General features: G+C 34.9%; 1 protein-coding gene and 1 long non-coding RNA gene across 2 annotated transcripts in view; both read right to left on the bottom strand.

The window, feature by feature from the left end:
• Positions 1–1,887: 1,887 nt before the first annotated feature.
• On the bottom strand, positions 1,888–5,214 carry LOC105439706. Its single transcript, XR_004062031.1, has 2 exons — positions 3,840–5,214; positions 1,888–3,757 (listed from the first exon to the last, which is right to left on the bottom strand). It is a non-coding gene; the product is annotated as an uncharacterized LOC105439706 (long non-coding RNA).
• Positions 5,215–7,247: 2,033 nt separating this feature from the next.
• Positions 7,248–18,850, bottom strand: part of LOC577995 (exostosin-1) — a 47,385-nt gene continuing 35,782 nt past the window's right edge. Inside the window, exons 4-8 of the mRNA XM_778188.5 lie at positions 13,240–13,491; positions 12,230–12,325; positions 11,320–11,409; positions 10,923–11,083; positions 7,248–10,378 (exon numbers count right to left, since the gene is read on the bottom strand). Coding sequence (XP_783281.4) covers positions 9,997–10,378; positions 10,923–11,083; positions 11,320–11,409; positions 12,230–12,325; positions 13,240–13,491 — 981 coding nt within the window. The 3' untranslated portion in view covers positions 7,248–9,996. The remainder of the gene's footprint in view (positions 10,379–10,922; positions 11,084–11,319; positions 11,410–12,229; positions 12,326–13,239; positions 13,492–18,850) is intronic.

The following is an 18,850-nucleotide window of genomic DNA, read 5'->3' as shown; positions in this document are numbered from 1 at the left end:
AAATTAAAACAGTGAAATGCTTGAGAAAAAACACATTTGGCATGCACACAAATTTACCTTTTCCTGGTTTAACATTTAAAAGCTGTCTGGTCAGCTACATATTTTTATAAATATGTTTCAGGCACTTTATTTAACCAAGACTTGAAAATGTTCTTGGTAAGTGCCTTGGGGAAAATGAATATTAGTGTGCATGGCTTTGTATTTATGAAGAGTCTGGGCTCCCTCTTACATATCATGTGAGTTATGATGTATATATAACAGTCAAGTGTAGTGTGTAAATTAAGAGTGATTGTATTCATAAATTATATCTCATTCTCACTTATCTGAAGTGGCTAAACATAAGTTGTAATCATGCAGAAAAAATACATTTTTCTTCTTTTGAATTGAACATCAAGTGATTTAACTGAAGAGTGAAGAGATCAGTCAGTTCAGAAGAAAATTCTACCGGGGAACATAAGTTTATCTTTTGATACCAAGTTTATGAAAATCGGAAGTTCTGTTTCTAAGAAATTTTAGGCTTTAAGTAATACTGTATTTGAATTGAATGGAATTGACTTTATTTCCTCATCTCCATTTCTTTTACATTAAAATATCTGGAAAATCACTGGTTATGTATCAGTTTAAGAACATGACTGGACGATATAATACAGATGCCAGCCCTTTCCAAAAACAAAAAAATCACTATGACCATTTTATTTATTAAGTAGATATCTTGCATTTTCTCCATTGTAGAATTTTCTATCGATTGTTTTGTGGTTTTGAGCTGTCATTTTTTGTTCTTTAGGATTGTGAATATGTATTATAACAGAATTGTAAAGCTGTCATATATGTCAGATGATTCAAAATTATACAACTGTGTAATGAAAGAAAAATAAATTGTAATTGCAAAAGTGTATTATGTAAAACTTAAAAATCACCTTGAAAAAATAAATGTGTTAATTTTTATCTATAAAGTTTTTCTGTATGGTGATTTCTTCCATGTCTATCTTACAGTATCAGGACACATCTATGCTCAGGTTCTCCTTTTCCCTCACTCTTTCAGTCACATTGCTTTTTTACTTGAGAAAGAGGGAGACAAAGGGACATACATACAGCGTGTTTCTATTAGAAGCCATTCAGTATCTGGTCAATGGCTGGCCGATAAGACTGAGATAAATTAGGGCGTGAAAGCTGTGATGCGTTCACGGGCAAAATAATGCAAGGGAGGCTAAGCGGATAACTCGAGTAGAAACGCACGCCGTTCCAATTGAGTGCACATAGCGGAGAGAAACCGGAATATATTTTACCCTGACGCACGCGACATCCCAGGTTGACCTAGCAGTCCCACAATACTTTGCGGTGACCTTAGCCAGAGTTCGATGAATTTTTATTCATGGCATTTTAACCCGCGTAATTGGAGCAGTGTATTTATCCGGATAATGCGCGTAGATAGAAACTGCCCTTCCCTGGCATTTTACGCTATTTTCTTTAACTGGATAAGTTCAGTATAACTAATAGAAACACGCTGATAGAGAGAGAGAGAGAGAGAGAGAGGCTTGTCTCGTCTGTTGAAAGAATGTTTCTTATAGAATTTAAAGATTAATTATTGCTGGCAATTCTTAGTTGTTTAGGCCATAGCACACCTTAATGTTCCAACTATCACTGTTCATTTAAAAAAAAAAGAAATATCATGTATCTGACAGATCTTTAAAAAAATCCTGATTGCAATCTTGAAAATGTCATCTTTCTCTCTCCCTACATTTTGTTTTCCTCTTTTTCTTCTACGGGACACATTTTCACTCTCTTTTCTAGACTTTCACATGTCTCTCCATGCTATAAGTCACCTCTGAATCTAATCACTTCCTTTCTTGATAACAAAACCAAACACAGACCATGTCAAAAGAGTGGTTATCATCTTTCGTATGCCTTTCAGCATTATTTTATTTATAAATCACCATCATGCCCTTGTAGTACCTTTGTAAGAATACACTCTCTTCTTCTTCTCTCTCTCTCTCTCTCTCTCACATACAAAGAAAAATATCACATTTGTGTGTTAATACATTCTTAAAAACAAACACCTACATATCATTAATGCATTTGATGGTTGTAATCCCACAAATTGTGAATCAAAAATACACATAAATAAATTATTTTCATAATGCGGAAGATGTACAGAGGAATGCAAACAATAAGTATAGCAATGAACCTAATATCAATGGTCTTTTGGGCCACTTCTGTATGTACTGCTATATATATATATGAAAAAACAAACAAATTATGGATGAATGCATCTACACACAGAAATCAAGCATCCCAAAGTGTAGGTCGTTTTTTGTTTGGAAAAGCTAATACTTTAGTCTTTAGATCATAAATTCACAATGGGGCATGGAGTCGCATGATTGCTTCTTCAACTTTACAATACAAAATTAATCCCTTCTTACATAATGATAATCATTTTGATAAGAGGTAGTAAGCAAAATAATTCAACCATGCAAATAATAGGCTAAACTGCTTTTACAGTTGAATAAATCACAAAACCAATCTGAGGCAATTTGTTATCAAACATGATGATGGAAAAATGATGCAACACTGCAGATTTTGAAGCACGGTTAAAAAAGAAATCAAAAGACATTTGTTGATTAGAAAAACCACAAAATACTCAAATGTGAAAGATAAAATTTAGGATTGAATGGGCTTGCTCAAAGTGGGTGATGGTATATTTAAGGAGGTATGTTGCTGAAAACATCCACAAACCTGTCTACCTGTTTATGTGTTATTGTGTATATTATATATTATTCTGGGTTTGTATCAAAGAGTTACAATTGATTGTATCTTCTCAAAATTTGTATCTCTTTTGATCAATTGTAGCATTAAGTAAGATTGAGCTGAATTTAAAATTGAATCCAAGTCAATTTTCATATTACCGGGTCAACACTCTAATCCTATTCATTCTCAAGATAAAAATCAGATTAAAATCTTACCTCTTTAAATTGATCGATTGGTACTATAAAATCAAAGAATATCATTGAAGAGAGACAGTTTAAGTTGTTCATCAATAAAATATAAAACTTTCTCTTTAAATACCATTTACATTGTGTGCACCTTGTCTTAAGTGGAAGGCATACATGTCTATTGATCTTCATTGTAATACAGAGAGCATTGGCTTTTTTTCTTCAGAAATGAACAAATATGTTCAGAATAAGAATTACACATATGAGTGATTTTTAGTGATCCACAAAAAATATTCTGATCACATTAAAACAAACAAAAAAAGGAAAAAAAGGATCTTCTTATATCTTTATTAAAATGGCTTTGTATGTTAATAGCCTTACTGTCCTTACCTCTGCAGTAGCATGATAGCTGAGCCAACATCCTATCATCACCATGGTAACCAACCCATCAAGGAGACTAGAGTTTGTATTCCAGAGATAATATATAACAACATTAAGTACCTTATCTGCCAGTGTATAACATAAACAAACATGTCCTAGTAATGTCATTACAAATACTGTTGGCTTTAAGACAAGGTTTTAAATTCAACAAGTAACAAAATGAGTTTTTCTTTAATTCTTGGCAAAAAGAGATAATAAGTATCTTGGTTGTCTAATATACATGTCAGCAGTTGCAGCATAGCTATATCCAGTGACGTAACACTTATAATTTTTTCTTTCCTGTTTAAGAAGAATGGAGAGAGGATAAATTACTTATGAGAGGCAGGAAACACAGTACAAACAAAAGCCTTTTAGAATATAAGCATGCAATCAGATTCACTTCCAACCTTTTAACTGGTAGAAAGGAAGTCTGGATTCAAAAGAGAAGGCCTTTTAGAATATAAGCATGCAATCAGATTCACTTCCAACCTTTTAACTGGTAGAAAGGAAGTCTGGATTCAAAAGAGAAGGCTAGAGCAGGAACTGGACTGGACAATAAGATAGGATTACACCAAGGATGGGACTAGATGTCACCAAAGTGTATTACTAGACTAGACTGTTACCTAATCTTTCCTGATACATTTTGTACATATAAATATACTAGCATGTATCATAAACATCTACATGTACTAATCCAACCTTTGTTTACAACTATAATTATAATATACAATTAATGCATAATACAAACATGAGTGCTATACAAGAAGCCACCATTATTGATTCTTGTTGTTATGTATACATCTATTAACAAGTGAGATAAAAGTAATGTCATTAAAGGCACTATTCAACTAGACAGCTCAAATGATGCAAAGCTAGACAAGGAATCAATAAATGAAGTAATTAAAACAAATTAAACTGTTTGCAATAGACGTACTGTTCAAAGTCTAACAAAAGAAGACACATCCCGTTATCAAGCTTGTGTATACCCAGCATATTTTGCCCTGATTTAAATCTCACAGTGTTCACAAATGTGCCAAAACTTGCAAAAATAGCCTTCATACGTTATGTCAAAGAGATTTTGCGGATGATTGACATTAAAATGAAATGCTTCTCCAATGGCCAGATTGGTTCAAATTCATGGTAAGATCTGTATACCCCTTCCCCTAAATATCTGTAAAAGATTACTTCAACTAGTGAATAAAATGAATACCGTATTAGTACAAAAGTAAAAAAAACAAACACTTTCATTAAGAAGGGTGGGGATTAATGCAGCCCAAGAACTTACATGTATATAAATAAGGTATGCATTGTACAAAAGTGATAAAGAAGTAGCACCATCTATTAGATAACTATTGAAAGCATTTATCAGGTAAAGCAAAATAAAGTGATGAAAGTAGCAAAATCAGTGAGTGATAATAAGAACAAAAGAGAGTATAGGGGTGTGGTTGCGTGTCTACATGTATGTATAGGATTAGGTTTGGGATTAGGTTTGGGATTAGGTTTGGGATTGGTATATTGTTAAATCCAGGTTTGTAAATAGGAGTGTAACTAGATTTGACAAATAACTGCAAAGCAATGGTTGTGGGAGCATGTTGTACAAAGTATCAAAGAGGTAACAAGTGATCGGTGGTCAGGATACTACTAGCGGTAAATTATTGAGCTCATATTCATCAAATCTTACCAAGCCTTGTGAACATCTAATATGGTCCATTCATGTAACGGCTCCAATGGCAATAGAATGTATAAATGCTACCTTACTATTAAAAGCTTAAAGATAAAGACCAGTTATGGTCATGCGATTGCATTGTGAAAGAAACGGTGTGGAATCGATCAGAAAAGGTTGATCATCTAGCATATAAGTATTGGTGTGTACTGCAAGGTTCTGGAATCATCAAAATGATAAGAAAATTGACCCAGTCTTCGTAAAGTTACAAGCACTGTACACAGAAAGATGTATATGGGACTACGCACACGTGCACGACACATGCGTTTATCTCTCACACACCAATAGATAAACTAATTTACCAAATATATCAATTAGTAGGCGGTTTCCCGGCACATTTTTTATCATCATGTATTAGTCAAAACATACTCTTTCACATGATTGGTAATAAGAGCTTCCATTTCATTTTTGGAAATTGGGGCGTTTCCAAAACTGGTCTTTACCTTTAAGTTTCATACCCTATTAATAGCTGGTAGCTGATATGGTCCCTAATTGTATTATAAACAAAAAACATTCAGTAGTTGGTAAGTAAATCCATAAGATATTCATAAAACCTAAAAATGATTTGTTGGCTCTTAGGTTTCTTTTTAGTGCAACTCTAAATCACTTGTTGGCAGTAAACCACTTATGGCATCATTAAAAAAAAATATGCATGTGGTGTAAAAAGCATGTAATTCAGTGTATCATAGCTACATTATAAAGGAGTGTAGTCAGAGGAATTCCATAGAATCTTACTTCTTATCACCATTTTAACAATTTTTAAAACTTGTTTTTTCAAGAGTTAAAGAGAAGGTTGAGTTTTGGGAAGAGGTGAAAATAATTTGTGAGCGTTATCATTGTATTATGCAAGTGTGGAAGAACATCAAATAATAAATGTTCCCTGAAAAGCATGGCTCTTCAAATGCCTAAATATTCTAAATATAGCATGTATCATAAAAATCGGGACGGATATTTATGCGACATGTTCGTGTAGTCCTGTATACATCTTTCTGTGTACAGTGCTTGTAACTTTACCATGACTGGGCCAAATTTCTTATCATTTTGATGATTTTGCAGTACACACCAATGCATATATGCTAGATGATCAACCTTTTCTGATCGATTCCACACCGTTTCTTTCACAATGCAATCACATGACCAGAACTCAACTTTATCTTTAAACAGAAGCTTATAAAGCACCAATCCTTGCCATTATGTAATCAGTATTTTCAAGAGTTGAATAGTACCTTATAAAGCATCAATCCTTGCTTCAAGGGTGTCTGTTACTCAGGAATGTAACACAATTCTTGTATTACATGTATGTTATCAGTAGCAATTTTGCTTTTTTATAATGAAGTTTTATCAAGTTGGTAGTTTAATAAGTGGTCATTTCGGCTGTTATCTTGGAACTGCAATGGATGCTGCATGCAAGATCTCCATCATGACCTCATTATCACTCTTCAATTCATGTAAGAAGGTTGTGAACTAAAGTAATATCTAAAACTATGGAGTAAATTGGTATCTATAAGGAATTAACTCCTGACATACAAGCTCCCATCATAGTTAAACCTAGATAAATATTGAAGTACTTATATTCCCCCTGTAAGGAAGATATGTAATGGCTTTATATCAATCATGATCTCCTATTCAATACTCTATTATAAAGACTATAATATCCAAAAAAGTTTAAAAGGAAAGAAGGATTAAATATATCAATGTAGGATACATACAAACATATGTGCAGAAATAATTGATGTCAATAAAAAACTGGTCATCCGGTTAAAATACAAATATTTGGACTTTGAATTGGAAGATTATAAATTGAGCAAAGTTAAAAATGCACCCTAGATATCTATAAAAAGTGCCATACATATATATTTTAGTTACAAAAAACCATTTACCCTGTATCCTGACCGAGTTTAACACACTATCATAGCAGAAAAAAGGGGAAGAAAAACATTTTCATCTGAGAAACATGGGAGCAAATTAGCTCTGAACTGTTTCAAGTACAACATTTTTGTAACAACTTTTGTTTAGAAATAATAATACAACAAGGACTACATGAACCACAACCCCTATAACTACAATCTAAATACTGTAGCTCCAATGTTAGATCATTTCAAATATGTCTTCAAGAATACTCAATGGGGAAATTAATACATGAATGGACATTCTTTAAACATGAACGGAAACAATTCTCAATTTAAAATATGTGAAGGAATCAAATCATCCACACAAATATTTTTATCATCTTAATAAACATGATTCAAATATATCACATCCTACATTCATAAATAAACAAATGCACATATAGTTTGTACTTCTTTCTCTTTGGGTATCTAAGTTTGCATGAAGGCATAGCAACTATTTATAGCACTAAAACAAATGCTCAATTAGAAAAAATTGCAATGATCAATCTATGATTAGCACCTTAATATAATGAATGCACAGTGAAATAATTCTGCAAGACAAGCTACAATATATGATGATTAAGTGTAGCAACATAAATACAAGCATTGTTGACATACGTCACATGGTCCCACACATTGTAAACATTACATTCACTTGCATATTCTTACCAGCAATACCCTTTGTAACAAACTCATATTATTTATTTCACAAAAAAAATCAAAATGATTAATAATTTGTATTAGGAGTACCTTACCTATCTTACCCTTCATTAATGTAGCTGTAATATTATTTCTATGTACATTGTATGGCATGTCCATTTATAAGTGATTTACACAACCAAAATACTAAAAATTAACTGGATGAAATTAATTTTGTGCACTTTCTAATCTCCATATCAAAGCCGATAAAACCAAATGTTTTAGTTTCTATAAAAGATCTCACTATGTAGGCACTACAGAGAACTAAGGTCTAGATACAACTGTCTTGCTTGAAATTGAATAGGTGCAACAAAATGTTTTGGTTTACAGAATTATACCAAATATTTCCTAAAAATCAATAAATAGCAATTTGCCTTGTTTTTCTGAAATATACCAAATACGGATTCAAATTTTTTGTTTGGATGGAAGATGACATCCTACATGTGTAGGCTAAAAATTGTAAAATTTTAAATTTTTATAATGAAAATGTACCAAACAAAGAAATTGAATAATAAAAGATTAAAATCCTGGTCTTCTGGAGTAGTTCACTACGACTAAATTAAATCCCACATGAAGAGTAATTAATAATACTTATTCAAAGAAAAGAGGCCTCAAGTTTACATAACGCATGCATTAATTTCAAGTTTGAACAAAGAATATTGATTCTTTAGGTAATCAAGTGAGTTGTAAAATGAACAGCCACAGAAATCTACCATGTCTAGTTAATTGAAATGAATTATACAATAGAAACTAGACAGACTCACATATAAATGTAAGAAAACAACATAAACTAAAGAACAAAGAAAATGAGCATAAAACAGTGACTATAAATACATGTAATTGAACAAGTTCATAAATGAGAGTTGCTGTTGAAACAAGATTTGACATTTTGTACAGCTAAATGGATCTTGCAGAAACAAAAGAGGTGTTTATATTGAGCATGTTGCATGTTTCTGTGATATAGTTTTCATTACAAGATGCTTTAAACCAGAAAAGTGCTCAGTCTGAACTTTATTTGTTATAATCAAATCACTACATGTATGTCAAACTACCAGTATGCTGTTTGAATGATTGGTTAAAGATCAAGCTCCTTTTGATTACATGTATAATAAAACATAGGTACGAATATGAGTAATATCATTGGTTGAGAGAGAGTGTTATTTTAGTAATACCTTTACCATACTACATTTTATTTACTAGATAATTACACTTATTAAATGCACTCAGAGCTATATGTAATTTGTATACTAAGGAAAAAAACTTTGGATCTTGAGAACCACATCAAGAACAAGCACTCTGGCTTTTTTTTTTCTCTCTCTCTCTCTGCATCACTCTCTCAATATATACATGTAAACACCATGTCCCTGCTAAAACCATCTAAAACCAGCTAAAACTCTAATCTACTTCTTCTCTTATTCCAAGAAAAATATAGAAACTCTAATCTCACTTTCACTCATATGTTATCTGTTTTTTATACAAAAAGCAAGACTTTCATTTAAAATTTAACACACACAATATTTTCAATATTTTCATAATAATACCTCATGAATAGATTACATCTGGTTTTCAAAAAAATATCTCTGCTCGAATGAGTTTATATCTGACCACTTTTCATAACTCTTAAAGAAATGATCTCATATCCATAAAATTGTCCAATGCTGAACACATACACACAAAAATATTGGCATGACATGTTAGTGAAGTATTACCCCATTACTCTCACAATGGATGCTTTATAAGAACTCTGTTTACTCTGGAAGGTGAGGTCCTGCTCACTGCTGATACTCTTAATCATGTGGGCCGGTAGGAGCACCCATATAGGGCCTTGCTCTAAGCTGCCATGCTCTCTGGCTATCTTGCTGGTCTATACCAGTACTCAGCTTGCATTGATGGATTCTTAGCGATGAACATCTATGAGCCTCATGTTGTGGTACTTGGTTGAGACATGCCCACTAATCCTGACTCACTACTACGACATCAAGAAGTTTCTAATGAGATGTTCTGAAGTGGTACCAATATCAAGAAGAGATTCTCCATATTGATTGTAAACTTTGCTTGTAGGTATTTATTGGTTTAAGGACATGATACGTCACGATTGAGAAGAAGAAGAAGCTGGACATGGAAGAAGATTAGAAAGTAGCTTGACCTTTCTTGGTCCCATTAGTAGACATTCATGTTGGTTTATTATGAGTAGTACTCTTGATCACTCCATAGTTTGGCACATGAACCACATGTTTGTAATCCAATGATGGGACACTCTGCACCATGAAAACATTCTAGTACTTTCATTTCCATTTTCATGAGATTCACTGAACAACGAACGGTGGGCTTAATATCACGTCCTTGGTTTGGGGTCCACCACCTCAATCTTTCGATAACGTTTTCTCATATTTGAGACCGGATCTTTGTAGAGGACCGGATCGAGACGCATTTGAGATCTAACCAGTGGCATGGTGCCCATAACACTGGAGAATAGATTGAGGCACTCCTGACGCTGCTGGAAATGTTCTGCGCTGAGCCAGCGAGCCGCCAGTGCTGATGTTGATGGTGTTAACATCGTATCACGGTATTGTTTACGCTGTGTTACCTTAATGGGTGGTAGCTTTGTCACACTAGCTACTAAGAAGTTCATAAGGATATCATCACAATTGTTAGTGCGATCCACATGGACACGCAACGGTGAAGGCAGTACATGGGTGAACAGATAATGATAGTACCTATGGAAACAAAACACAAAATATGGGTTTGTTAAAACTTTTACTGTATTGAAAGCAAGGAGATTCCTCTGAACTGAAGGACTTTCAATAATATGTTTTTCTCTCGCAATCATGCATAATTATTTTATTTAAAAATGTTGCCGAAAGTAGATATTAATTCCATTTCCGAAATATCTAGACTTAATTTGAACAGCAAGATGAAATCATTCTTGTGTGAAATATGACATGTATGTTATATGGGATAGTTTATGAACCAGGAAGACAAAACTCTGATAAAAATAATCGACATTTGGAGAGATTGTTGAAGTAGCATATATTTTACTGGTTTCTTCCAGTTTCAGTTCCTCTTGATATGAAACTGAGGGTTAGAGACTTAGAGATAGAGAGAGAGAGAGAGAGGGTGTGGAGGGAGAGAAATGGGAGAGGTAGAGAAAACGGGTGGGAGGGAGGGAAGGAGAGACACAGAGGGATGGAGAGGGAGAGAGGGGGGGGGGGCAGAGGCAGAGAGAGATGTGAGAGAGAGAGAGAGAGAGAGAGAGCCTACCTATGATAAAATGCTGCTCCAGAGAGTACCATAGAGTACTCATTGGTCCACTTTGATGAGTACCCCCAGTGACCTTTAGCTTGGTCCCAGTAATGGTTTCTAGCAGGGTAACCTACTAATCTGCTTGGAAAAGTCTGCCATACTGAGAAAGCAAAGTCAACCTGAAAGTCAAACAGAGAAACAAAGAAAAAAATTCTTTACATTATATATATATCATACAAAATAAAAGCATAAAAAATGATTTGTTTCTCCAATCCATTAGAGCACATCCTAGCATACATGCATATCACATAGAATACAAAGGTTGCAAGGCTTGTCCATGAACCTGGAATCCTGTGACTACCATACCACTGTCTTTTGACCTCCCTCATCAAAGTATCTTCCAATGAATACTAACCTCATCTGTAGTTAGTTGAGCATCTTCATCCAAACTCAGAATAGCATCCATCTCAATCACAGAGTTAGGTGAGAATCGACTGCTCAGGGACTGAAAGGAAACACAAACACAAGTTTATTTTCACAAAATTCACAAATAAAATGTACAAACTGTTCGGTACAAAATCAATTTCCTCATGCTATCCCTTCTGTTTCTTATATCATAGTAATCATTTCTTGTGTATTCATCACATTCAGCATACTATCTACATGGTGACACCATCATCACTGACAGAACTGACTATTCCTTGCAAAATATTACCATCATCACCACCTCATTTCTACATCACACCCACAACCTCAACCATTACTCTACTACCAAAATCACTATGGAAAGTACCTTTGAAAAAAAAACCTACCCAGATCACCACCACAACCTCGTCCATCACTTCACCACCATCTCCAATTACTAGCACCACTTCAACAATCAACACTAACTTATCCCTCCCTTATACCACCATCACCATGCCATGTCCACCAACAATACTTTACTATTACACCTATGCTCACCACCATCATTACAATCACCATTAGAACTATATCCGATACTGTGATTCTCGGTCTATTCATCTTGACCAATACCAACATTTAATATAATAGTGAACATTGTTTTCACATAATAAACCTTTAAATTATAATACACCTGGGCCCGTTGCACAAAACTTACCATTGATGGTAACTTTGCCATCAATGGTAACTACCATGGAAACCTTGATTTTGATTGGCTGTTAAGCCTTGTTAACATGGCAGTTACCATTAATGGTAAGTTTTGTGCAACAGGGCTCTGGTAACTGTTACATCGTTGTGCAAAGATGACTTGATTTAGAACAATCCACTTTCCATGATGGAGACGTTTTAATTGAGGACCTTACCTTGAGATCAGTCTCAATGACTATGAGAGGGACTTGAAGCTTGGGCCATCTGGACTTCGGTGGGAGGGGTCTATCTACCTGCCATAACACAACAATCTACAACAACAAAAAAGAGAAGAGAAAGGACAGTGTGTTTAACTCACAGCATTGATCAACACCATGGGTAATGATAACAATATGTTTCTTTCTTGGTATATTTAGATGGTTCAAGACCGAAGCAATAACCATTTTCTTCAAGCAGACTTTAATTCAAACAAATGGGGGCCGATTTTCCTCTTTATCGTTCTCCCAATTACACTTTACCTTGAAACATATTTATGTGATGAGTAATGTATACTTGCAGCAGCTATATCCAATAAAATAATCAAAAATTTGAATACTAAAGCGATAATCTTAAAAACATTTCAGAGCCAACTCTTAAGGGGCTGTACTCAAAGTTCTCAACTCCTCCAACTTGTACCACGAGTTTGCATTACCATTACCATTAATGACATTGAATAGTGGTCATATGCCAAGAGAGGTTGACAATGAAAGTGAACTAATTGTGATATTAAAGAAGAAAGCAATGGATTTTATCAGCATCAGCATCAGTATACGGAAGTGTGAGGTGATCCTATTGAAACTTCTGGTCGTTGCATTGAATGGTGCTTATGGAGGCGAGTTGGCTCAGTCGGTAAAGCGTCTGCCTGTCGAACCAAGGCGGATGACTGAAGTCTACGTTGATGTGTTAACGTGCCCCTTCCCTTGGTCATATACACAGGTTATGTCAAGTGGAAAACACTCTGTCCCTCGGACAGGACGTTAAATGGAGGCCCCGTGTACAGGAGAGTCACCACCCTTGCACGTTAAGAACCCATTGCACTATTCGTATAAGAGTAGGGGGAAACCCCGGTGTAATGGTCCACCTGCACACCCCGATCAGGCCGAGTATACGGCATCTGCAAGAATTTTCAGTATTGAAGGAGGTAGATTATCTTGAAGAAGAAGAAGAAGAAGAAGAAGATATATACCTGATGAGCATATGCAGACTTGCCTACATTGACAAGAAGTTTCATGAGTGGAGCTGATATGGAGATAGGTGGGGTCTGCACTAAGACTAGAGCAGAAAACTTGTTGGATGGTTGAGCCCCTATTGCCAGGGTGTAGAAAGGGAATGATTGGAGGCTGGACGAATACTCGCTGAAGATAGACAATGCTCCTGGATGGTGGTTCCAGATGTAGTCCTGACGAGCAAGGTGTTTCTCTACCCTCTCCTTGATAATCTATGTTAGAGGAAAGGGAAAAAAGGAAATAGAAACATTCATTAACTAAAGACATTTATATGAGGCTATTTGGACTTTTGTTCCTGAAAATTCTTAACCATTTAGCAATGACATACTTTGCTCACTGTAGCCATCCACTCACTTCATGAAACAGTAAATTGTGAAATCTTTGTTAGATTAGCCTAATAACTGTTTTCCTGTTTATATAATTTATCAATTACAAGTGTATCAATTTCTCGAAAGTAAAATAGTGAATTTGTTATTCAGTTTCATGATATTAAAAGACAAGTAATAGAATTAGTGGTGAATGTATACAGAGTACTAGTACGAGCAATGGAAGAAGCATCAGTAGTAAATCAGAACATGGTTTTTAAATAACCAATCATTTAAACCCTTTTTGACATGCTGGATTACGCTGTACTACAGAATGTGCCTGTTTTTAGCACTTTCGATACTCCCAGAAGTAATCACTATAAGCAGGCTTCCTCTATGGGCATGACCAAGACCAAGGTGGGGAAAGAATCACTCACTAAATGTGGGGAGTTTCGTTGGTAACAGAGCAACATACTGCTCAAAGGTCATGGGTTTGTAGAGCTCTTTCTATAAAGAGCCGTCTTTGAGGTAAGCCTCTATGATGGAGGGAGGAGAGAACGTAGAAAGCAAAGCGGGGATACACATGACCCAGTATGTGCCATGTTGCCATAAAACCTCTAGGCCAAAGACACAGGTATTACTGCAATGGTTTTTTCATACTCACAACCTGTGATAGCAATTGATCCTAATCAAATTTTCAGACTCAAATTCATTTGAGAAATAGCTAAATTGAGGTATCTAGAAGGATTTTTCCTTCCCACTGAATTAAAATGAGCACACAGTATCAGGAGTACATGTACATGCTCTATACTTTAATAATGAATATGAACTAGTGGTGAGCACAGCTGTTTCCAATCAATTTTCCCTTTATCCTTTTTGCTTCTTGGATTCAAACTTAAGACTTGAATCAAAGTCATACCCTGGTTAAAGATGATGGCTCTATAAACCAACCACACACTGCCAACATTTTATAGCGAACTCTGGTATCCCTGCAACATGAATGTACCACAGTGCATACCAGGCCCTTTCATGTCTGCGTATATGACATTGTCATAGAAGTAGTGAATTTGTTATTTATTTGGCTTATACAATGTACATGTATGTAATGAGAACAAAAGAATATCGTGAAATAAAGTAAAGCTCTGAAGGACAACTCTGGCCCACAGGTAGTTTGCTATTGATGAAATAAAGAGTAACTTAGAGTAACACATTTTAAATGACATGAATACTAATAAAGATGAATGTATAACATACATAGTAGACTGGGGTGTCTCTCTATGCGAAAGTAAATACAACTAAAACAATACAAAAGTTTTGTGCCTACAGATTATCACATATTACTTTTTAAACAAAAGAAAAATATGATGTATTTCAAAAAAAAAATTAGGACAACGTTTGAGGTTTATCAGACAACCCTAACTTATCATAAGACTATAAATGTATTTGAGAAAAGAGTTTCTTTTTTCTTATCTGAAAATAATAAAGTGAAAGAGAGTTTCAACATTTTTCTGAATACTAAATATGTGGTGTAAACTGACCTCCCAAATTAGTTTCTTTATACAACACTCCATATGCACACCCTCTTCACTATCCAATGATTGTTTGGGCCTATGCAACATTTTTACGAATGGATTTGTATAACCATCCTCTCATAAGAATTTCCTTAATCAATCTGTCAGTCAATCAATGCACATGTAATCCGTTGGAACTAGCAGAAAATGACTCAAATTACCATAAAATACATATAATCAAGCTCACTACAACAATGATGATGTAATTACATTGCATACAAATCCAATTGACCTAAACATTGATAAAAAATAATTATTGCTGCTTCCAAAACAAACAACAACACAAATAATGCTGAGTAACAGTGGGATCAAATTATATCTTTGGACCTACATAAGATAAGCAATGAAACTTTGTTCATCAAGATTGGGCATATGAATGGCCAAGTAATGATTAAAGTAACTGGTTATACACACATCCATACCACATTGTTTCTCTCATGATATAAGGTCCTAAGGCATATTATTGTTAATGAATGCATCTACTCTTGGGTAAATATAGCAAGAAATAATTCATCTTGAAAAGAAAATTGTATTACAAACAAAACAAAGATTTGTAAACAAATTAAAAGAAGAAATAAAGAGCTACATGCATAGAAAGTTAGAGACTGGTTAACCTAACACTACTTGCTGCATCGCTGATCTGGGCTACAGCAGGCTACATGTAGAGGTAGGTTATGAGATCATTCATCATGTATTATCCATTAGGATGACTCGTCACTGTTCACTATTCAAAATGAGTTTTCTTCATGACTCTAAATTGTCTTTCCTATACACAAATTAGGCAACCAATATCACCTAGCTGCCTGCATGAGTCATTGCCTGCTTTCTTCACTTTCCCCAAAATGTGTTTTTTCCTCATTTCTTGAAAATATAACGTAACGCCCAAGTAAGAGGGGGAGGGGATTGAAACCAATCCATATATAAACAAAACTTTGAGATGACTTTTTAGCCAAATCTTTTCACTCTGATGTTTCTATTTATCATGTTTAATGATACAAGCTTTTGAAACTGAGTGCTCAAGAAAAAGGAAAAGTGACAGCCCCCTCCAAAGAAAATATGACAGAAGACAGAAAATGTAAAGATAAAGGAGAAATTAAGAAATTAGATAAGTAACAAATGAAAGTGATGGGAAGGAGGCACAATGGAAGAATAAAGAAAAAGGGGGGAATAAAGTCGAAGAGAAGAAAAAGATGTCCAGTGTCCAAAGAAAAGAAGAAACATCAAGACTTATTTAATTCTTTCTTATATTATGAAGAATTCATATGTTCACCACTCTGTCCATCACTTTCTTCCCATCCATATTTTCTTACGGTATTCAAAGTTCCATCGTTTCATCTTCTACTATTCATGAGATTACGTGTTAAAGTATATCATGCACAATTTGCTATTCATGAATCCCAATTGGCTTTTCCAAGGAGTCACCAGACCTACATGTATCTCCCTGGCTTACTTTACATCACTCAATCATATTTCTCTGTCGTGTTCACTTCAATTACATTCATGGAGCCCGGAGGCTGTTCATACATGTATACACTCAATTATTGAATTCATATTGGACAAATCTCCAAACGTTTATTCATTTATTCTTCCAAAAGTCTCTAACTTTTTCTCATAGCCAATGAAAAATGCCTCCCAAGACCCCTATGAAAGATGCTACTCTATCTAATTGTATCTCTCTGTCTATCTCTTACAGCGTGTCCACACACACATTTTTTAAAATCCTGAAACACTATAAAGAAACGTTGTACTTAAAGAATCATCGTATAAATTCCAGGGCGTCCACACACACAAGAAAGTAATCCCGAAACTCTACAGAGAAATGTTGTATAGGTGCGCAATTTGCTACTGCAGTCATGAAACGGAAGCCGAAATGAGAGGTCAGGTCTCCTTTCACGCGCGGTCACGTTAAGCTCTGCCCAGTTATACCGTTCTAGTTCGACCAGTACCAGTACATAACACATTCTGTGATTCTTCTAGTTAGAAACGATACCCAAACCCGCGTTTCGTTATACAACGTATTGTTAGTAAGCGTATACACACACAATTTCATTGTATAACTATCCTGAAACGGTATAACTATACCGTTTCGAGATAGTTATAGGATGAATTTATTGTGTGTGGACCCGGGGTAAGTATATCTATCTGTTTATCTCTCTGTCTATCTATTTGTTTACCCCTCTGTCCATCTCTCTGTATATCTATAAGTCCATCTCCTTCTCTCAAATAAACTTGCATCATAATCTTGTAAACAATTATGTGGCTCAACATGAATCTTAGCAATATCATGCTCCAGATTTTTAAGCAATAAACAGTGTATATGTGTTCTACTAGGTTGCTATATAGTTTTCTACATGAATCAACTTAGTGTTATAGAGTCAAGATGACACAAGGCTTGAAAAGTTAAAGGACCCATGAATGATAAACTAGTTCACACTCTACATTATGTCTGCCTCAATTCAGTAATCCTCCCAGGCTACATGTCCTAAAGGTGCAAATTAAGACTTTCTCTTATAGAATATAAGATGACATCATGGGGCTTAGCTTCTACACCCATACGGAATATAACAAACTGAGATACATGTATGATAAAGGTGGGTAATATCATATGTACAGTATAATAAAGGTGGGTAATATCAGATTTATTTATTTATTTATTTATTAGTCTTTTTTAGTAGGGTGGCTCCATCAGTAGTTAAATACTGTTTTCCGTGGAGGCCCTACAACATAAATACAAAATTTACAAGCATATTGAGAACAAACAATCCAAATCCAATATGAACAGTATAATAAAGGTGGGTAATATCATATGTGCAGTATGGTAAAGGTGGGTAATATCATATATGTGCAGTATGGTAAAGGTGGGTAATATCGTATATGTGCAGTATGGTGGGTAATAATATATCAGGTTGTGGGTTTGGAGAGACCTTTACTTTCCTGTAATTCATGCATAACTTACCCCCCTGTCCACACACAACATTTTGATTAGCTATACCGTTTCGCGATAGTGATACTGTTTCGCGATAGTTTTACGATGAAATTGTGTGTGTGAACGCTCACTAACGATACATCGTATAACGAAACTAGTCTAACGAAACGCAGGTTTGGGCATCGTTTCGAACTGAAACTCAATAAAGAATCACGCCTAATCACAGAAAATGTTGTGTGTGGACAGGGGGAGTGTAACTAGTGTAACTAACTGGGCGGGGCTTAACGTGACCTCGAGCGAAAGGAGACCAGACTGTAGAGTTTCAGGATTACTTTCTGCTGTTTATGGACATCCTTGAATTTATACGATGATTATTTATATGACGTTTCTTGTGTGTGGACACTTTGAAATTTATACTATGATTCTTTATACGACGTTTCGTTATAGAGTTTCGGGATAAATTGTTTTGTGTGTGGACACGCTGTTATTGACTGTTCGCTTGACCGATCGCTTGACCATTGAAATCACATCATCCAGGGGTGTATGGCAAGTATGGTCATGACTATTGTTCAAAAGAAGCCTAGTAAAGTAGTTTTAGGACTAATGGCATATAAAACTGCAGCTTTTTTAAGAACAAGTCTGATTTTATCGTTCCTTTATTTGATATGGGTGAACAGGGCAGGCATTACCAGTCTCTGAATAAAAGGTCAGATACAGGTTTTTGTGCAAGATATTTGATTTTAGAAGATAAATTGAAAGATGCCAGCAA

Source organism: Strongylocentrotus purpuratus, unplaced genomic scaffold (genome assembly GCF_000002235.5).
Source record: "Strongylocentrotus purpuratus isolate Spur 01 unplaced genomic scaffold, Spur_5.0 spur5_scaffold_7, whole genome shotgun sequence".
NCBI classification, from domain to species: Eukaryota; Metazoa; Echinodermata; class Echinoidea; order Camarodonta; family Strongylocentrotidae; genus Strongylocentrotus; species Strongylocentrotus purpuratus.
This window is presented reverse-complemented; position numbering and strand designations above follow the sequence as displayed.